Source organism: Centruroides vittatus, unplaced genomic scaffold (genome assembly GCF_030686945.1).
Source record: "Centruroides vittatus isolate TY-2023 unplaced genomic scaffold, ASM3068694v2 scaffold_324, whole genome shotgun sequence".
In the NCBI taxonomy this organism is placed as follows: domain Eukaryota; kingdom Metazoa; phylum Arthropoda; class Arachnida; order Scorpiones; family Buthidae; genus Centruroides; species Centruroides vittatus.
Window position 1 is genome coordinate 83,036 of NW_027122701.1, and position 21,371 is coordinate 104,406.

The window sequence follows — 21,371 nt, forward strand, 5'->3', positions numbered from 1 at the left end:
TTATGTTATTTATTTTATTTTATTTTATTTCCCTTTTCTCTGCCATTTTATTGTATCCCTTGTATGACTAACGGCATGTATCTACTATGTACTTTTTGTATTTCTGCCTGGCTGTGCTCAGCGGTGCCAGAGAATAAAGATTATTTGACTGACTGACTGACTGTCAAACAGATAAAAGGAAACATTGCATTTAATGGTTTTCAGATGTCGAGAACAATGTACGGTAAGGGCACAAAGTGTGAGATTCATAGAAAAGTTTTCCTAAGAATATTTCCAATCCTTTCTCACACGGGGGGCGTTGGGTATAACTTTATGGAACAAAGGAGGCGGTGGATCGAAAAAGTTTGAGAATCACTGACCTACACTACAAAAACTGTGCACTTGATTCGTTCCAAAAGTATTGTCTGATGACCACAAAAGTTGCTGAATGGCAGCAGGGCTGATGTTCCTCACTCGTTATGAGGCTGAAGGTGACAATTTTTTGACATCAATTGTGACTGAAGATGAAACAGATTCAATATGTCACCCCTGAAACAAACAACAGTCATGACAATGGATGCACTCAAACTCGCTAAACAAACTGAAAAAGTTCAAACAAACCTTCAATAATACGAAGGTTATGGCTACCATGTTTTGGGACCAAAAAGGTGTGTTGCTTGTTGAGTTTATGGAACCGGAGACTAGGATCAATGCAGCTGTTTGTTGCAAAACTTTGCGATGACTGCAGAGAGCCATTCAGAACAAAAGAAGAGGCATGCTGACTTCTGGAGTTCTTCTGATTCATGACAACGCCTGACCTCACAGTGCTGCTGTAACTAAACAGTTTCTTCAGCAATTTCGATGGGAACTTTTCGAACAGCTAGCGTATAGCCCTGATTTAGCACCAAGTGACTTCCACCTCTTTGCTGAACTGAGCCAAGAGGGCAGAGGTTCAAGACTAATGACGATCTTCAAAACAACATTAAGGTCCATCTCAAGTTACTGGCAGCAACATTCTATGAAGAGGGGATTGCAAAGTTCGTCCACAAATATGACAAATGCCTCAATCTTTATGTTGAAAAGTAACTGTGTTTGTACCTAACTTTTGGTAATAAATTCATTTTGTTATTTACACTTGTCTTTGGTTAATGTTACCTTAGGTAGCCAAGATGGCAGACCTTCTGGTAATCTTGATCCAGGATACTTAGTGACGTCAAGATGGCGGCCATCTTGACTGCGTTTTATGATGGAGCAAATATGCATATGATATACTCCGCGATTTATTAAATACTAAATCCTGATTTTAGAATTTAAGGATTTTTTTAAAATAAATACTATTTCGAAATATTAAAAAATATATAAAAATAAATAATAAATACAATGTTATTACTTACGTTATTGTGCATGTTGTTGTTCTTTTTTTTTTCTGATGCTTGGATTCGACAAAAGTGGCTTCTGTTTGACTACTTGTCTTTCTCTTCTTTTTTCCGCCCTCATTCTTACTTTTATCAAACTTATCAGTAGTAATATTGCCTCCTTCTCTTTTCTTCCCCTTTTCTTTTACCACCTTTTTTACTCTTTTCTTAATATTAGAAACTGGGGCTGCAGGGACTGTCTTGGGTTCTTTCCACAAAGGAATTCGTCCAGAACCGGGATATATCTTACTTAAATGATTCACAAATGTGTAGAACTTTTCCCTGGGTTTTTTGGACGGCCAATCACAAAACTTTTTATACATAAAGGAATACATGTACGAGTCGGACAGATCCTCGGTGTAATGCTTTGGTAGGTTTTTTTTATTTTTTAAATATTCCCATAGCCTTTCTATATTTTGAGTATGGTCTCCTGTTATGGGGTTAATGAAATTTAGGAGTGATTAACTGTCCTGTGCTCTATTTCGATGCCTTCTAAATCGTCTATGTTGTTGTAGCCTTTCCATTCATCAGTTAGGACCAAGCTTTCTGAATTAACAAATTTCGGTATAATCCAATTTAACGTGATTTCGGAACGATCGTTTACTTGACAGATAACCCAGCTTGGTTAATGTAACCCTTGGTGCCAAGATGGCGACTCGTCTCTGATTCCAGCAAGGAAACAGCACGTTCTAACCTAACCTAACCTATTGTAATAATTTGGTTGCTAATAATTATGGGAATTTATTAGAATAGGTTAGGTTAGGTTAGGTTAGAACGTGCGTCCCACTGTTTCCTTGCTGGAATCAGAGACAAGGCACCATCTTGGCACCAAGGGTTACATTAACCAACAGCTTTTGTCTTTTCAACATAATCCCCCTACAACCCATTTCGTACTTTTTAGTTTGCAGCCTTTTTCATATTTTCGTTTACATATAACAGTTTCATCAACTTCGACAGTTTTCTTCAGACCTCCGATTTTAAACGATGTCATATTGTGCAAAGCTACTAGCATAATAAAACGTATATGGTTGGACCAGTCGACAGCAGCCTTATTAAAAATAACTACAGCAATACCTGAGGTGGTCGAAGAGCATTCCAATGCAATACAATGTCATATAAAAGATAATATTTTACTCCATGATATTTTTCCACATTTACCTTTAAAGGTTCCATTGAATGCCGAACTATTTCTTCGACATTTTTTGCACCTCATTACACATGAATCTCGGTCATGTCGATAAAATATTTTGCACGAATTCGAACAAATCGTACAGACTTCCTCAATATGCTGTAATCCAAGACTGACCGCAAATTTAAAACCTTTATTGATTCTGGGGTCCATATCTAATTTGGAAAATTCTGATTCAAGCACTTGATAGAAATTATGGGTGGTGCACGCTGCTCAAAATTCTTGGGAAGAAATGTTGAAAGCACTCATAATTAACCAATTAATATTAAATGCAAAAATTCAAAAAAGAAAAAAAAATCACGTCTAAAGTCAAAATTCACTCAAATCAACCCTTATCACACTTGTTACTACTTTCCGCCGATAACTCAACACGAAATGCGTCATTAGTATTAATTTGCATAACACATCGCAATAGTTTGCAGCTCCCTCCATTACAACGTCACTAAGTATCCTAGATCGAGATTACCGGAAGGTCCGCCATTTTGGCTACCTAAGGTAACATTAACCCTTTGTTTTATGGATCATTGGAGGTTGAAACGAAAACTGCCCTTGTATTTAATTACGTACAATGATATACTTTGTCAACAGAAACTAATATTTATGTATACTATTAAATAACAATTTTCATTAAAAAATATAAATTTTATCTACTTTTTCATTTCAGCACTAATTTCCTTTTTTTCTAATGTTTTAGGGTTTCTTTATAATCCTTATTTGGGTTTTTCTAATTTGAATATATTAAATTTGATGCATTTGTAGCTCCATCACTAAATTGTTTCTTTTTTTTTTTTTGTAATTATGTATTTTGTATATCAGTACCATTTCTGTATTTGATTTTCTTCCTTGTCGTGATACCTGTTTATTTGTAAAACATTCCCTTTGTTGTGTGCCTCTGTCCTTGACAACCACTCGTTGGCTCGGTGTTGGTTGTAAAGACATCACGTGACTAAGGTGGAAGCCCTGGATGGCGGGGGTTATAAAAAGGAGAGTACAACGTGTGCAACCACCTTTTCTTTCATCAGAGGACTTGTCGAGAACACACCAGAGGAAGGCTTCGAGGGATAAGGTGAGGAGGTCTTGAGCAGAAGGGTTAGAAAGGAAAGGAGAAGAGTAGTGGCAACACACTGTCTCTGTGTTTTTTTGGATGAAGGGAAAATCCGTTTGCATCGGGAGGAAGATTGTATCCGGAGTGGAAGGACTGTTGTTTAAGGAAGGAAGATTAAGGAAATAATTCATACTCAAGTATAGTTCTGTTTTTTTTTCTTGTTAGAATAAACAAGATTCAATGAACATGTAACGGTGATCCCAACATGTACTTGCCTTTGTATATACTGTAATTATCATTATTAGGCTAAGTGTCATTGTAATCATAGTAATTAGTGATCTAGTGTATTAATTATTGAATCTTTGCAAAATATATAAATAGTTTTTTTTTTGGTCCTTTAATTTGTATTTGTGTGATATTTCTTTTGTACGGCCCTTGTACTCCTTACCAATGAATCTTGGCGATTCCTACTCACTACACATTCTATTTCTTTAAGACTGTTTATTGGTAACGGTTTTGAATTAATTTGAATCATCATTGTTTTAGTTGCCTTACACTGCCATTATTTTCTATCACAAATTTCCATGCATTGGCAATACTTGTCTTTTTTATTGTTACATTTTCCTTTTGCTGCTTTGTATATTTCGAGTAACTCAGCATATTTGGCTTCACTTTAGTTGTGGAGTTCCTTAATGATTCTAACCTTATCTCATTGTATTACATAGCTTCCCTCCAATGCAAATGACAATAATGTTGTGGTATAGTTGTTTTGGAGATAATTTGTATTCTTGGATTCTTTTGCCAAGTGTTCTCAAAGTGTAACCTACATATTCTGTATTGATATGGAATCTATTGTTCTTTGACCCTTACCATCTAGGTTTTCTTTAATTATATCTTCTCAAGTTTCTTGTCATAATTTTATTGTGTGTGTTATGTCTTTACCTGGATGGTGTTGCTGTGGGATTTTTGGGTGTCCTTGGGAGGTTTTTGTTCAAGTATCAGTTGGTCCAGTGTTTGTTTGTTCATGGTATATATGGCTTTTGGCTGTAATCTTGATGTAATGAAATTGTTTCTGTTGCTAATATCTGAGTAATGTGAATATGCTCTCCTTATCAGGAAATTCAACTTTATGTCAACTTTATGTCAACTTTGTATCTCATTGGGTCATTTGAATGTGCTGGGATGTATGGTGGTTTGATATTGGTTTTTGTATATGTCTTTGTGGATATGGCCTCCTGTTAGAACAATTATTCCAATTAGAGGAAACCCATAAGGCAGGGGTATATAGAACGCTTGCCACAGACAATAACTTTCTTGTTAGCATTGAATATGTAAGCTACATTTCAAGAACACTTAGCAAAAGAGTTTAAGAACATAAATATGATATCTTCAAAAAGGACTATACTATGGCATTATTTGAATTTGCATTGGAAGGCAATATATAGTACAATGAGAGAAGGCTAGAATCATTAAGCAAGTCCATGACAAATATGCCATGTTACTTGAAACATACAAAGCAGCAAAAAAGATGCAATTTTTGCTTTTACAAATTTGTGATGCAATTATTTTCAACTACACATTGCAACTATGACAATGCTGATTCAAATTAATTCAAAACACATTACTGATAAATGGTCTTAAAGAAATCCAATGCATCAAATTTGATATATTTGAATTAGAGGAGTGTGTGGATGGTTATAAAGAATCTGAAAATGTTAGTTGAAAAAGAAAATTAATGTTGGAGTGAAAAGTTAGATAAAGTTTAGATTATTCTCCAGTTAGTTTTAATAACTTTAAACATATATAAAGGGAAGTTTAGACATACAATATGGAATATATGAAAAAATGTTTTCATAAACTGTACATTACAACTGAAAAGTTTAACATTTTCAGTATAATTATAAATTTTTCTTGAAATTTTTCTCTCTAAAATTTCATATTATTATTTATTGAAATTTTCATTTATTGTATTTTCCATTTCCAGTTACAATTAGAGATCCTTCAAATATAAGTTTTACTATTAGAAGTCTACATATTATTGTAAGAGATATGAAATATCAATCACCTTCACCAGTAACTGCAAAGAAAATGATGCATGATGCTGTTTTAAATACTTATACAATTGCAACAGATGATGTATTATGTAACCGGCTAAATAATGGAAATTATTCCTTAAAATATTTTTGTAAGTATTTGTATTTCTTTAATTTTCAAAACTACTTCAATTTTTAATAATTTATTTTCTGTAACTATTTTTCTATTTTAGCTTCCACACCATGGTTTGAAGCCTATAGAGAAGTATTTTTTCAAGTAATGTATCCCTCTGAACATGAATTTACACACCATTATTTAGCTTGTATCCTTAAATAATGATGAAAATATTTTCATATAAAATTTATAAATTACTGCTAAACATTTTCTTTTTCATAATAATAAAAAAAATCAAATATAAAGTAATTATATAAGGCAGGTTCAGTAGAAAACCAGAAAACTGCCATTAAAAGTCAGAGGGTGAGCAATAGCATAGTAATTTTGATAGATGAAACTTCCAAGTATTAATAGTAAGATGATTTTGAATATGTAAACTTAATAGTTTTAGAAATATATTAGATCCAATATTTAATTACAATATATTAAAATGGGGTGGGAATAAATGAGTTCTCATTGATAATATAAAAATGATCCATTATTACATAGTCTTCAAGGTATCACTTTTCACAATTTCAAATCATTAATGTATTTATGATAAATGTTCTATTATTAAAACAAATTTAACAATATTTATTTCTTGCTTTTTATTGTGTTTTTTAATAAAATAAATATATAATTGAAGACATTAGTTCTTATATATTTTATTACTATTTTAACAACTAAATCAATATTCTTATTTCAAGATGTAAGTCAGAAAGCTACATAAAACTGGAATCTTAGCATATGATATATTGTTATTTGAAGCATTTCTGTCTTAGTTGTTGTTTTAACTCATATTATGTTACAAAAGCTACACCCATGTTATCAGCTGCTTGGACTTTCTAGCTTTTTAAACATACATTTGAAAATCATGATTGCTGAAATAGATATTTGGGAGCAATTTTTGGATGAGTAATAATTGTAAAGTTTTTTTTATTTACATTATAATAAGAACTTCAATCAAGCTACAACTATCCCTAATCTTAAAGAATCTCCTTTAATAATTTTGAAAACTAATAAAATTATCTTGCCAAATTAATTGTCTCTATAATAAAGTATCAATGTTGGTATGTTATGACTAGAAAAACACTTGAGAATGCAGTTCTGTATCATTTTTAAATAGATAAAACTGCTTTTTTAAACAGGTGAAGATTTTTGTATCCAAAAAATTTTATCCTCAGACCTATATAACATTAAGGTGAGTCAGTTCTCTGTTTCCTTTGTAAATAAATTCCAAAACATTGGAGGTAAATTTTGAATATTGTATGATATATCAATGTAGACATTAACATTATTAGTAATATATTTTGTGTATGTATAAAATTTTAATTTATTGTAAAGAATCACATATAAATATTTAATGTTAATTACACTGAGGAACAAAATGAAAGCTTTTTTTTGGCACACAAATGAAAATACCTGATTCTAATAGAATTTTTTATGCTGTTTTTAAATGTTTAAACAGTTTTTCTCCATCATATCTGTTTTTTTGTGATAGCCAGTTTAAATGTAAAATATATTTATTTAGATAACATGCATACACTTATTTATCTTGTCTAAAATGGCAAGATGTGGAGCTTCTGCTATGTTTGGCATTTGGAGAATCTTCTTGAGTGTCCAATAGTAATCAGCAAGCATTCTTGAATTCCACTGGTCCTGATACCTCTTTTCCAAGATAGAGATGTCTTGATGGAAACGTTCTCCATGTTCATCACTGACAGCACCAAGATTGTTGGGAAAGAAATCCAGGGGGGAATCCAAGAAATGCATTCTGAGGGACATATTACATCCCATATCTTTGTAAGATTGTAAGAGCCCATTCACAATTTTGCAGTAATTTGGAGCTGTCCAAGAAATTTTGTGTAACATCTTTGAATGATTTCCATGCTGACTTTTCAACTGCACTTAACAAGCTTTCAAATTTATCATCTTAATTAAAATTCTTATTTGTCGGCCCATGAAAACTCCAGCTTTGATTTAGCATTACTTATACAAGGAAATTTTTCCTTTAAATAATGAAATCCAGCATTGTTTACATTCATTGCCTTGACAAATACTTTATATTATTATGTGAAGTGGAGGTAGAAGAATCATGTCAGCATTGACTAATGAGGCATGAATGATATTTTTCTGGCCAGGAATAAACATTTTACACTTTGGCCATTCCTTCTTGATGTAATGATTTTTCTTGCCTCTGTTGAGCAACTCACACAAGAAACAACAGAATTTAGTATAGCGAAGATGCAAATCCATTAATAATGCAATGACTTTTAAATCACGACATATGATCCTGTGAGAATCAGGATTTATTTAATTAATTAGCACGGGAAATATATTTAGTTTTTCAAGTTGTTTACAGAAAAGGAAGATACAGTATCACTTTTTGGCTGGAAAATGGAAATCAACATCCTTTCCCATGAGACCTTATCTACAATTTCAACCATCATCTGTTTATTTACCCCCTCCGCATGTCACTGTACATTGGCCGTCATAAATCGAGATTTGCTATTGGTCAGAATTCTGGATAAAAAGGGTGATTTTTTCCACCATTTGGGGCAGTCCACAAAAAGTAGGAAAGTGCCATATAGATGACAGGCAGTTCATCAGAAGTCAAACATGCCATAAGAGATGCATTTCTTCATCCTAATCTTCCTCATCTAAAGATTTAACTTTGTGTGCTGTCAAATAAGAAGGTACTTCTTGCTAATTTATCATCCTCCTCTACAACTTCCAAGCTACATAAAAAGACTACCAACTGATCAACATTTGAGGTAGTACATTTTGATACTTGTAAACTCTCTCTCTCTCGAAGGTTTAACAGTATATTCTCTGTATATCGATATATCTCTTGTATTAGCAATATACTCTTGATATAGCAATATAATCAAGGCTTAGAGATATAAGTATAGTAAGCATAATAAGCATAGTAAGAAGTTGTATTTGCATTATTGTAATGTATCTCATTGTTGCTATATTTTATATTAGTAAACCTTTTATTGTTAAGTTAACTTTTTGACTTCCATTTGATTGATTAAGTATGGACTATTCACCCTGCTACAACTCGGACTTATCTGCGACTCTTCCCATTTATCAACATAATGTCCTCCTAACTAAACCGATATAGTAAATGCGCGATAGGGCATGAACCTCATCCCTGTCTGGTGTCAGGAGCCTGACGGGAGACGATGATTTTATGATCACCTTGTCTCCACATCTTTCATTAACTAAAATTAAACATAAAATTTAAGCCATCCTTTGATGACAGTGAGTGAATCTCATGATTTGACAAGAAGGTATTACCCCTTCATCCGTGATCTCACAATCCAGTTGTACTTATGATAATAAATTTTTTCGAGTAAGAGTTTCATATTTTTATAGGTTTCTTTCATTTTAGTTGAATAAGTTAATAGCACAGAAGGAAATTTGTTTTCATTGTGTAAAAGCACATCATTAAGTCTATGATTACGAAAAATCAGAGGGTGATAGAAAAATTTCAATCCCACTTTGAAAACAGTACAAAAAGTTCTGTTAGAACACAATTTCTCTCTACTGTGTGCCAAAAATCATGTTAACCAGTGTTATTTATCTATGGATGTCTTTATGCAGTATTACTCAAAATCAGTTTCAGACTAACCATGCTCAAAATAATTTACTAAATAAAATGAAACAAAGAATTACTGTAATTTCCTGTGAATAACTCATAGGTTTTTCCTGATTTAAAGTGAGTTTGAAGGCACTTGAAAGGTTATCTTTTGATGCATAAATTGTAATGTGAACCATTCCCCAACTTTTCCTTTGTCTAAACTTACTGAGCATCTTCAAAATCATAGAAAAATTCTTTGAATTTCACATATTCATCTGCCATTGCAACTTTTTCCAACACTATCAAAAAACACATACTTGTAGGTATCATTAGTTTTCTCCCATTTTCTGTATTGTTTTATCCATTTTTTAATTGATATTATTACAGACTACTATTATATCTTGAAAGCTGATAAATTTTCAGTAATTTTCTTTTTTCTTTGTAATGACTCTAACAGAACTGTTTAGAAGATTACTGTCAAGTTTAGCTAGTAGGCTATAAATGTTTGCTCTTTTCAACACTGTAAAGTGAATTTTTTGATTAAAATAATTATACATGTTTAAAATGATATTCCTAAATTGATCTTATGAAATTTTGTCCACTTTACATACAAAATAATTACTTTCTTTTATTTTGCTAAAAAAATTGAAACTAAAGATGATATCATTACCATTTTGCTTTATTTGTCTCATTTTACTGGATCACCATACTTTCCTGGCTTTTATATATAACAGCCGGGAAAGTATGGTGATCCAGTAAACAGTGACTCCCAGACTAAATTTTTGGACTCGGTTGAGAAATGCAAAAAGATTTGGGGGGTTTTTTCTATATATACATATAGAGTATGGGTCTATGTGGGACACGATTTTGTTCACCTTCTTTGAAGCTTAATAACTCCTGTACTCCTGTTGAAAATTTCTAGAATTTGGCAGGAAGGTTTGTTTATCAGGAGGATTGATGCTATTAAATTTTGGTGTTTAAAGGTCAAGGGGTGGGGAGATAAAGGGTATCATGTGTATTTCCAGTAGTATCAGACTTAATGATGATGTATTCGTTATTAGCATTCAGTTTTTTTGTAAAATTCATCCCTACCCTCAAAATTAATTCTTTTGCCATTTTATAATAATTAAAAATTAAAAAGTTTTTAATAATAAAATATCATAACACATGGTGCCACCAAATGTTTCCGAAAAAGTTAAATAACTTATTGCTGGATTTTTTAAATTTTACAGAGTATAAATTAATTTTATATTAATTAAAGAAATATTTGTATACAATTTAAAATATTAAATAGTTTTTTTTGAAACAAAGACAGTAGTAAAATTTTTGTGTAACATTTTCTAAACAGTAAATAGTTGAATAAAATAGAATTTCAGCTTCTGTTAGATGGCCCAACATTACAATCCATTAGGTCTTTATCATATAAGGAATCTCATTTTTGGATGAACAAGATATAATTAAAGATATTTTAATACTTAATGCAGTTTAGGTAGTTCCTCTTTAAATACTATTTTTTTTTTTTTGTTTGTTTGTTTCACTGATTTTATAATTACATCTAAAATGAATTATTAATGAAAGTAAAATGAAAGAAATGGAATGTTTGAGAGGATACCTTCTAAACCGGAATACAGATTAAGTGACATATTTTCAACAGCAAATTTGGAAGCATGAAGTGTACTGTGGTATGAGTTACAAGAAACCTTTTTTCTGTTTTAGCAAGTTTTTGTAGATTATATGCAGGAAATTATGTGTAAATCAGAAACATTTTACATGAGATTATATTATGAAATAAGATATGCTATCATATAAGGTGTATCAACAATGTATTGGGAAAATATTGTATGACACAGTTGCACATTAAAAAACAATTAATGTATTAAATTGAACTAGCATTCAAATATATCATTGCCTTAAATAATTTTGATATGTCTGAATAACTAAAAAATTACTGAATTTTTTTTCTTATTTCAAAAACATAGATTCCTTAACATTTTTGTTTAGGTATATTTGTAGTATCATCCAGTCATGTTGATCCTATAGGACAAATTAATGAATTAAATCATCAACAAGAACAATATCAACAGCAGTCTTCTAGTCATAGTGGTGCTCGTTGGTTTTTCTCATCTGTTTTGAAATATTATGTATTGCTTCATGATGTATCTGAAGAAAATATTTCAAAGTAAAAATTATTTATTTTTATTCACTTACATATATTATCAACTATATTTGATGACATTCTAAATAGTGTTTGTACTCTGTGCGCAATGTACTGTAATGTTATGTTTAATTTACATTTTAATAAAATTTTTAAATAAAAAATTTATAATAATAAATATTATTGTTAATAATAATCACAATTTAAAAATGTTGATGTATAAAGAATGTTTTATTATAAATTATTAAATAATAATAATTAAAACAATTTTAATTCTATTTACAGGGCAGAAGCAGTTTATCAAAATATGAAAAGTACATATGGTGCTGGTGTTTGTCATTTGTTACAGATAAATTCAAAGACACTTAATGAGACGAATAACTTAGAAAAAGATGAAAATGATGAATCTGTGAATCTTCCCGATCCATGGAGTCAGTTTTTAGCAAAGACAATTGATCATAATGTAATTATAAGTATTTATTTAAAATTCTTTTAGAAAAGATTCTGATTTTAGGAAAAATTAAATTATAAATAAATTAGAGTTTTAAAAGTATTATGGTATATAAGCTAATTATTTATTATATTTTCAATAAATGAAGTTATCAATTGTCTGTTATATTGTCCATCTAGTCACATTTTAATAGAAACTTAGATTTTTATTTTAAAAATCATCATTTAGTAATTGGATTTGCTTGCCATAAATAGTATCTTAACTATTATTTTTTATTTTGAATCAGAAATCAAAATAGTAAATGACAATAAAACTCAAATTTATTGTATTAAGCATTTTTAGAATTTAAAACATAATTCTGAGAAGTGAAAATTATAACTAAAAAGAAATTAGCTTTTTAAAAGAATGTTTTGATTTTGGTGATAAATTTTAAGTTTTGAAGATATTTAAAGAAATATATATACAGTCAAACCTGTTTTTATGCGGGGGATAGGGACCGCATTAAAAAAGACGCATTAAAAAAAATCGCACGAAACTTCACGAATGGCTGTAAAAAATAGTTTTCGCAGCACAATTAAAAAATATTTTTTTTATGCTGTCAACAGGGACCGCATAAAAAAAAGTCTCACAGAAAATAACTCAAAACCGTACGAAATAGAATTTATTGACAACAGATGTCAGCACTTGACTGCATCGTCTGGTCTATCGTCTGTTTTACATATTTTTGTCCAGGTGGTGTTTTGTTGACTTAAAAAGTAAATTATTTCATTTTTTGCATATTCATGCAATAATATTACTATAATAAGTGCATTTATGCTATAATAAGTTTATTTAGCTATAATAAGTCAACGTGAGACATGACGAATCGCACGAAACTAGTCGCCAACTATACCGCACAAATAAAAAATCGCACAAAAAAAACCGCATAAATTAAAAATTCGCATTAAAAAAATCGCACAAATAAAAATCGCACATAAAAAGAGCGCATAAAAACAGGTTTGACTGTATTTATTATTATAATTTAGGAGTTATAAAGTTATAATGTATTTTCTCTTTTCATAATTTTTTTTTTTTGTTTTTTCATAATGATATGAAGAGAAGGAAAATAACTGGAAAATTTGGCATGAATTCCTATAAATAATGAAATAAATTTTCCTAAAGAAATACAGTTTATTTCAGGAAAAGTTATATTAAGGGCTACATACTGTTGTTTCATATTTATTACACCAAAAGGAATAAGAAATAGAAGTATATAAAATCATATCATATCAACCTTTATTAACGTAGAAGGCTTTCGCCTGTTACAAGGGACGTGGTTTGGAGCTTAACAAAATAGTCCAACAAAGAGTAAATTTAAATAGCACTATTTCAGCTGCCTATGTATCAGAGATTTATAAAATTAAACAGTAACTTAATTAAAGTGTACAGTATAGCAAATATAATTTCACCCTTTAATATATATTATTGGGTTACTATCCCTAGTAGTTTATATATTTTTTCTTTAGGAATGATTGTTAGAACATTCACTTAGTACATACACTTAGTACATATCGTATTGACTTAAACATTAAAATTGTTCCAACTTTTAGAATTTTGGTTCACGTAATTATATAACTTAAATATAATATTCTTATTCGCTCTATCGAAGATCTCATATAGTTCACTTTCATTGGAAAATTAGATAGTATACTTATTTCTAAATTTTGGGAAATTTCTTTTGCTTTGAAACACTCACAAAAATGTAGAATTTAGGTAGTAGTTTATTCCATTTTAAACTTATTCAACGAGAAGACCGACCAAACCTACTTTCCGCTGGGCTATGAAGTATATAAAATAAACATAAATTAATACATGTTAGGAATGTTAAAAAGTCTTTCAAAATACAACTTGAAAACTTTCAGTGTGCTAACTCACTAAGTAATAAGTTAACTTCTGATTAATAAAAATTAGAGTATGAACTAATTAGAAAACAGTCAAGTCTTTTGGAGAAACAATGTAAACATTTGCTAGGAAATTACATTACAAGAGAAAGTAGCTGAAAAATGCAGAGTAACAGTTTATAATTCAAAACTGGTATGAGTTTTTAACAGGGAATTAAAATGTTTTAGCATATAAAAATAAGAAAAAGTGGAACATTGTGTTAATTGTCTTTTAAAACATCTCAGAAGTAATAAAGATAGAATAAACAAACAAAATACAATAGAAATATGTTAAGTTCCAATGATATATGAATGATAACAAAGAGAATATGTTAGAAGAATGATGAAAATCCTAAGAGTGAAGGAAAATTTAATTAAACATTTTATATTAATTAAACTTTAAAAATTATAATTTATAATTAAGAAAAATTAAAATTGTCATGATTAATTCTAATGATTCACTTATTCATAGTTATTTCTTTTGCTATCTTATTTTTCTTTTAAATTTATTACTTCAAACACGTCAACTGATCTAAAACAATTTTTACTTTAATTATAATTATTCAGCCATTTATGATGTGATAATTGAATGTTTTTCATTACAATTTATTAATAATAAATTTTTTTAATGAGACAATAATTTCATGTAATTATACTGTAGGAACATCAACAATTTGTGTTTTTTTTTAATTTGATCATTGCGTTCCTTTTCTAATAATTCTAAATTTATCTTCATTCTAATGAGTTTTATTTATTGTTTGAATTTCAATTGAAGATAAATTATTTTTTGTAAAATTTTCCTTATATTTTGTCAAGTTTGTAAGATATAATAGATGTTGTTTTGTCGTAAAATTTTTATTCTGATATTAAATATTATTTATTATTATTTTTAACATATTATTTCTGTAAAATTTCTGTGTTGTCATTTGAATTTTCTCAAATATTCAAGTTTTGTTTTTTCATTAATTTTGATTAATGGTGCTGCAACTGATGAAAAGAAACTATTCTTATGATAACAGTCTGCTTTGTTAGATAGTCCATATAGTGTTCTACAAACTTTCCATTTCAATATGTTATATACAGGGGGGTGCAAAAGTAGGTATACAGTTGTTATTATGGTTAAAAAAACATACAGGGAGAAAATAGGAAGATAAAACATTTATTTTTATGTACAAATTAAATCAGAAATAAGGAATATGAACTAATAAAAGATAATAAAAATAATAATGAACACCAAACATTTGTATTTCTCAGATTCTCAACTGTATACCTACTTTTGCATCCCCCTGTATTGTGTATATTTGCACATTGTCTGTAGACTATACAGTGAGAGCAGTTACTGGTGATGACATAACATAGGGCATGTTTTAAAGTACAAATTCCACTTGGTTGAAACTCTAACAAAATACATGAAGGAAAGAGTTTATGTGAAGAAAATGGTTCCCTGCTATATCAATGTTTCTAAATTTTCTCAAGTATTTAAATTGTGGATTAAAAGATGAAATGATACAAATAATTGTCCATCTGAAGTAATCTAACAAGGAGACCCTACGGATTTTGATGGTTTTCGGTGTGGAGGTAGTACACCGTGTGAGTCTACTACCTGTAAAATACTAAAGTGCAATACTCAAATGTAATTGAGAAAAATGAACTTAAAGTTTTTTTAGCACTTTATGTATAAGTTATGCGTACTATCGCTCGAGCGCGCTGTGGCGTGAGTGGTAACGCTCCTGACTCGTGCGCTTGCGTTCTCGGGTTCAATTCTCTTGTGTATAATTTTTTTTTATTCATAAATTGTTATAATGTATTTATTTTTTACTATTTATTTATTTTAATTTAATTTCTACTGTTCCAAGTCTAATATTTTTACTTCGAAAACCCACCTTTTTCAAGTTGAGAGAGAACTATTAACACTTATGCCGGGTTTGAACATGAATCTAGAGTCTTTTTCACTCACTTTTTAACTCTTTGTTGACCAATTTCCACGACCCCTTGTTTACTTTTAGTTTGTAAAACGACCGAGGGCGATACTGGTCAGTCAGGAATATTATTTTAAAAAATTCACCAAAAATCAAATCATCATTATATTCATATGAAAGAAAATTGCATACATTTATTAATATCTTTAGTTTTAAATACGATATTTTTCAATATATTTTATTAGAGAAATTAATAAGAAAATATATATATGTATATATATCTGAACTGACATTTAAACTTGATAATTTGTAACTTTTTGTCAAAATTAACATTGTCTAGTTATTTTTAGCACTACGCTAGAAAGACATAGAATATTGTTATGTACAGCTCTATATAACAGTTCATTTCTGAATTTCGACACGAATAGACGTATTTGTGCAGTGAAATTTATTTTGAAAAGTTATTTTATAATTACAAAAATGTCATCAAGAGAAGCAAGTTCTTCACGTTGTGACGAAAAAACTGTAGATGATCACTCTTTATACAGTGATGTATCGAAGCAGCGGCTAAAAGATGGAGTAGTGTATTATGAGAGTTTACTTTTTGAAAATAATTTAATTGCAACAACATCTTCTGATACACTATCTGAAGATGCTATGCTGATAGGCACAGAATTATACAATAATACATTGGATGTGTTGAATGAAAAAAAATTTATAATTGATAACGAATTGATTTCTGCTCAAGAAGAGTGTATAGAAGGAAATTTCGAAGCAGTTAAAGATGACTCATCTGATGACTATGTACCTGATGAAAAAAAATATAGAATGAAGGAATATATTTCACTGGAATATAAAATCAAAGTTTTAAAAGTAGCAAAAGCCCACCCTACATGGAAACTACAAACTTTACAAAAAAACGGATGTAGTCATTTGAAAAAAATGGATCATTTAAAATTATGGGAAAAAGATATTGAACGTGGTGGAACTATTTTTGATAAATATCATTTGATTGATTCTTGGACATATGACCGCTTTGTCGAAGCGAGACAAAATTATAAACAAGTGACCACAAGAAATTTACAGCAATGGTCTTTAGCTGCTGCTAGTCAGTTTCCTGATTTGCAATTTAAAGCGTCAAACCAGTGGGTGGATAAATTCAAACGAAGACACCACATTTGTCAAAGAAAAATTACCAAATTTGTATCACAAAAAGAAGCATGTACCATGGAAGAAATCCTGGCCTCTGCAGAAACGTTTCGTATTCAAACAAAACGATTGATATCAAACTTTGATAGTGACTTCATCATCAATACAGATCAAACAGGTAAATAAAAATTTTAACTATAAATCAAGTACTTTATATTTCATTATTACGTTTAATCAAAGTAAAACATAAGACATCATAATTTTGTTACATTTTCAGGATGTCAATACCAATCAAATTTTAATAGAACATTAACGGAAAAAGGAAGTAAAACAGTGTTTGTAAGAACACAAGACATGAACAAGGTTTCACACACATATACAGCACAATACGGTATAACATTATCCGGAAAATTATTACCATATGTTTATATTTGTTTACAAGAGCCTACAGGTAATTTTGGGCCAAGAATAAAGAGAAACGTGGAAGAATATATAAAAAAATATACAAATGTTACCGTCACATCATCAAAGTCAGGAAAACTGACCACTGATCTCTATACTAATTTTCTGACAAAATGTTTGATGCCATATGTTCAGAAGAATAAATTTCTTCTACTCATTGACTCATGGACAGGACAAACAAAAGCAGAATTGTATGATGAAGTATTCCAAGATGATGAAAAAATGCCTACATGCACAATTAAAATTATACCACCAAAATGTACTTCGTTAGTCCAACCATGTGATGTCTATTTTTATAGACAAATAAAAAATTTCATTAAATGATTACAAAATAACGCTGAACTACTGGACAAAAATTATGAAATTCATTCTCGAGAGGATTGCCTGAAAATACATTCGATTATCCATCATCAATTATCAGCACCAATATTTTGCGACATGATAAAATATGCTTGGTATGCCAGTGGACTCTGTGATATAAGAAAGTTTTTTACAAATGTAAATGAAGCGTGTTTCTCATCAGACCGTTTACAAATACCTTGCAATTGTAAAAAAGCAGCATTTATTTCTTGTTCTTGGTGTAGACGGAATTTTTGTTTTGATTGTTTTTACCATAAATATCATTCAGGATCATGTACTGTACCTGACAGTGATATGTAATTATATAATATTGCTTCAATAAATTAAAATTATCAAGTTTAAATGTCAGTTGAGATATATATATTATATATTTTTTTTCTTATTAATTTCTCTAATAAAATATATTGAAAAATGTCGTATTTAAAACTAAAGATATTAATAAATGTACGCAATTTTCTTTCATATGAATATAATGATGATTTGATTTTTGGTGAATTTTTTAAAATAATATTCCTGACTGACCAGTATCGCCCTCGGTCGTTTTACAAACTAAAAGTAAACAAGGGGTCGTGGAAATTGGTCAACAAAGAGTTAAAAAGTGAGTGAAAAAGACTCTAGATTCATGTTCAAACCCGGCATAAGTGTTAATAGTTCTCTCTCAACTTGAAAAAAGGTGGGTTTTCGAAGTAAAAATATTAGGCTTGGAACAGTAGAAATTAAATTAAAATAAATAAATAATAAAAAATAAATACATTATAACAATTTACGAATAAAAAAAATTATACACAAGAGAATTGAACCCGAGAACGCAAGCGCACGAGTCAGGAGCGTTACCACTCACACCACAGTGCGCTCGAGCGATAGTACGCATAACTTATACATAAAGTGCTAAAAAAACTTTAAGTTCATTTTTCTCAATTACATTTGAGTATTGCACTTTAGTATTTTACAGGTAGTAGACTCACACGGTGTACTACCTCCACACCGAAAACCATCAAAATCCGTTTCCCCAAAGCCGTAGGGTCTCCTTGTAAGAAAAATATTTCAGATAAGACTTCACTAGCAACATTCATAACTTTGATTCTAGAAACAGCCATTTTGCTGTACAGTACATGAATCAGTCGCAATGTCTGACAAAAGTAAGAATAATGAGGATGTCATTCTTGTTTAATTCATTTGACTTTATGAACTTATCTAAGTGAGTCCTTAGTCTCACTTTTTCCAGTAACGGGAAATCCTTATGGATCAGTTATTGGAATCAGTGTTGCCATTCATGGAATTTTTTTGTGATTTGAAGAATTTTTGATGTAATGGTAAGGGAGGGATCATGAGAAATCTTATTTTTCAGTTAATTGGAGTTTATTTTTGAGGAATACTTGTTACTAGATAGGTATAACTGCTGTTTTGTAGTGAGGTCTGACATACAGAAATGGAGTTGCGTTCTGATGTATTACTGTTAGTAAACATGAACAGTAAAACAATGAAAATGCTGATGAAGGGAGTTGCATTATCTATACACTCATCATAGTCATACAATAATGGTAATGAATTTGATGGTTGGAATTTCAATTGTTCCTGAAAAATGTAACATGAATGTAAAAATGATTTGAAATAAAACAGTTATTAGTATCAGAAAGAATTGTTAATTTAATTTGTACATAATCCATACATAGCATGAGATACAGCTTTTAAATAGATAGTCTGCAGACTATTACTACAGGATAGGGTATAACATTCAAAGCCCCTTTATTAGTTAGTTTTCATGAAATTAGTTCTTTTCAATTCAATTATTTAATTATTTTATATATAACTGTTTGATATTTCAAACTGTTGTATATAATAACAACAACAATAACAAAAAATGTTAAAATCAGTTAAAGTTATGACTAAAATTACTATTGAACTTTTTTGTTGTTAAGAAAATATTGTTCAGAACACTGTATTTTATATAATGCGAAGGACTAATCATTCAGTAGTTCCTAGTAGCATTAAAAATTTATGAAAAATATTTTTTAAACTTTTAATTATATATATCAAGATAACTTATTCAAATAGGAATAATAATTTATAATATTTTCTAGACATCTGAAAATGAAGCGAGTAAGTTTCCTGAAGAAAATCATTTCTCATTTCCTGAACACATTTATGAAGATCAATCAGAAGAAATTGGTATAAAAAATTTTTAAATGTTTATGATTTAGTACTGATATTTTTGAAAATAAATGAAATGATTTTAGAGATGATAATAGAGTCTTTAATTTTAAAAAATCAAATCATTTTATGCAATCATAATTTTAAATTTATTATTAAAATGTTTATTTTGATTATACATTTGAGTAAAATTTCATCTAGTGATAAATTTAAAAGTATAATTATCTTAAAATAATTTTAAATAACATTAATAATTACATAACATAGTGGAGCCTATTCATGAGTAAACTGTTTACTGGCCTCTGCAGAGTCTGTCAACAGGCTGGGGAGAGTATGTGTCGGGCCAGGCGTTCTCACGTTGCCACAGGGCTGCTTATGTCCTTGCAACAATCCTGAGGCATGCAGTAGAAATGAACACGTTATCCATACGCTCCCAGCTAGACTATATTACATCAGACTACTGCGAAAATAAACTATTTAATTATATAGCATCAATTTTTTATCTTTTCTTCTGATGATCTTGGAGTACGCCTCGTCAAAATCCTTCTGCACTATGCCATACTGGCTCGCCCTGATCACAAGTATCCCAGTCTCCTGGCAGATTGAGTTGATATCTGCACAGCTCAGTGGTTAGAGCATGCAACCAGTGATTCCAGGTCCAGCTCGGGATCCAGGTTCATTTTCGTTGTGATTTCCGTGTAGACGAGCTGCTTCTGGGAGCGGGAAATTTATCTTCTGGTCGAGCTGGCCTGGCTGCAGAAGCACAGGATCTATAGTGTATGCCCGGTTTATCGCCATCTTCACGTTCAAGTTTTGATCAAACCCATCCATCTTATTCAGCAGCTCTATGAGCACTCTTTGCACCTCTCTGTCTGCAGACGTCAAGGTATCGAAGCACCTTGTGGTGATGGAGTCAACCTCATCTATGAAGACAATCAAAGGCACCTTCTTGTGTACAAGCCTGAACACATCCCTCACCATCTGAGGCCCCTTGCCCAGATATTTCTGAATAAACTCAGACCTACTTATTTTTATGAACGTGGAGTTTGTGGCATTTGCCACAGCCTTCACGAGCATCGTTTTCCCAGTCCCCGGAGGCCCATACAGCAATAGTCCACGTGGCAGGTCTATTCCAATTGCCCTGTAGAGCTCAAACTGCATGATCGGAAGCTCCACTGTCTTTTTGATCTCCTGCTTCTGCACATCTAGACCACCTATGTCCGCATATGTTACCGTTGGCTTGTTCTCCTCTCAAAGAACCGGAATCGTTGAGTCTGCCTCTGGGGGAAGCACATTCACAATTGCAGACGAGTGGCGGTGCAGTGCGACATTTGTGTTGGGCACAAGCAGCTTGCGGTCCATGATGATAAGATTTTTTCTTATTTATGTAATCCTTTTTTCTAT

General features: G+C 30.6%; 1 protein-coding gene and 1 pseudogene across 1 annotated transcript in view; one reads left to right on the top strand and one right to left on the bottom strand.

Moving 5' to 3' along the window:
* The window catches only part of l(3)76BDm (trafficking protein particle complex subunit 8 homolog l(3)76BDm), a 127,452-nt gene that overhangs the window by 22,569 nt on the left and 83,512 nt on the right, over nt 1–21,371 (top strand). The window contains exons 2-6 of the mRNA XM_067286038.1: nt 5,613–5,813; nt 5,895–5,984; nt 11,403–11,580; nt 11,842–12,019; nt 19,898–19,985. Coding sequence (XP_067142139.1) covers nt 5,613–5,813; nt 5,895–5,984; nt 11,403–11,580; nt 11,842–12,019; nt 19,898–19,985 — 735 coding nt within the window. The remainder of the gene's footprint in view (nt 1–5,612; nt 5,814–5,894; nt 5,985–11,402; nt 11,581–11,841; nt 12,020–19,897; nt 19,986–21,371) is intronic.
* LOC136988206 (uncharacterized) lies at nt 20,445–21,329 on the bottom strand (annotated as a pseudogene).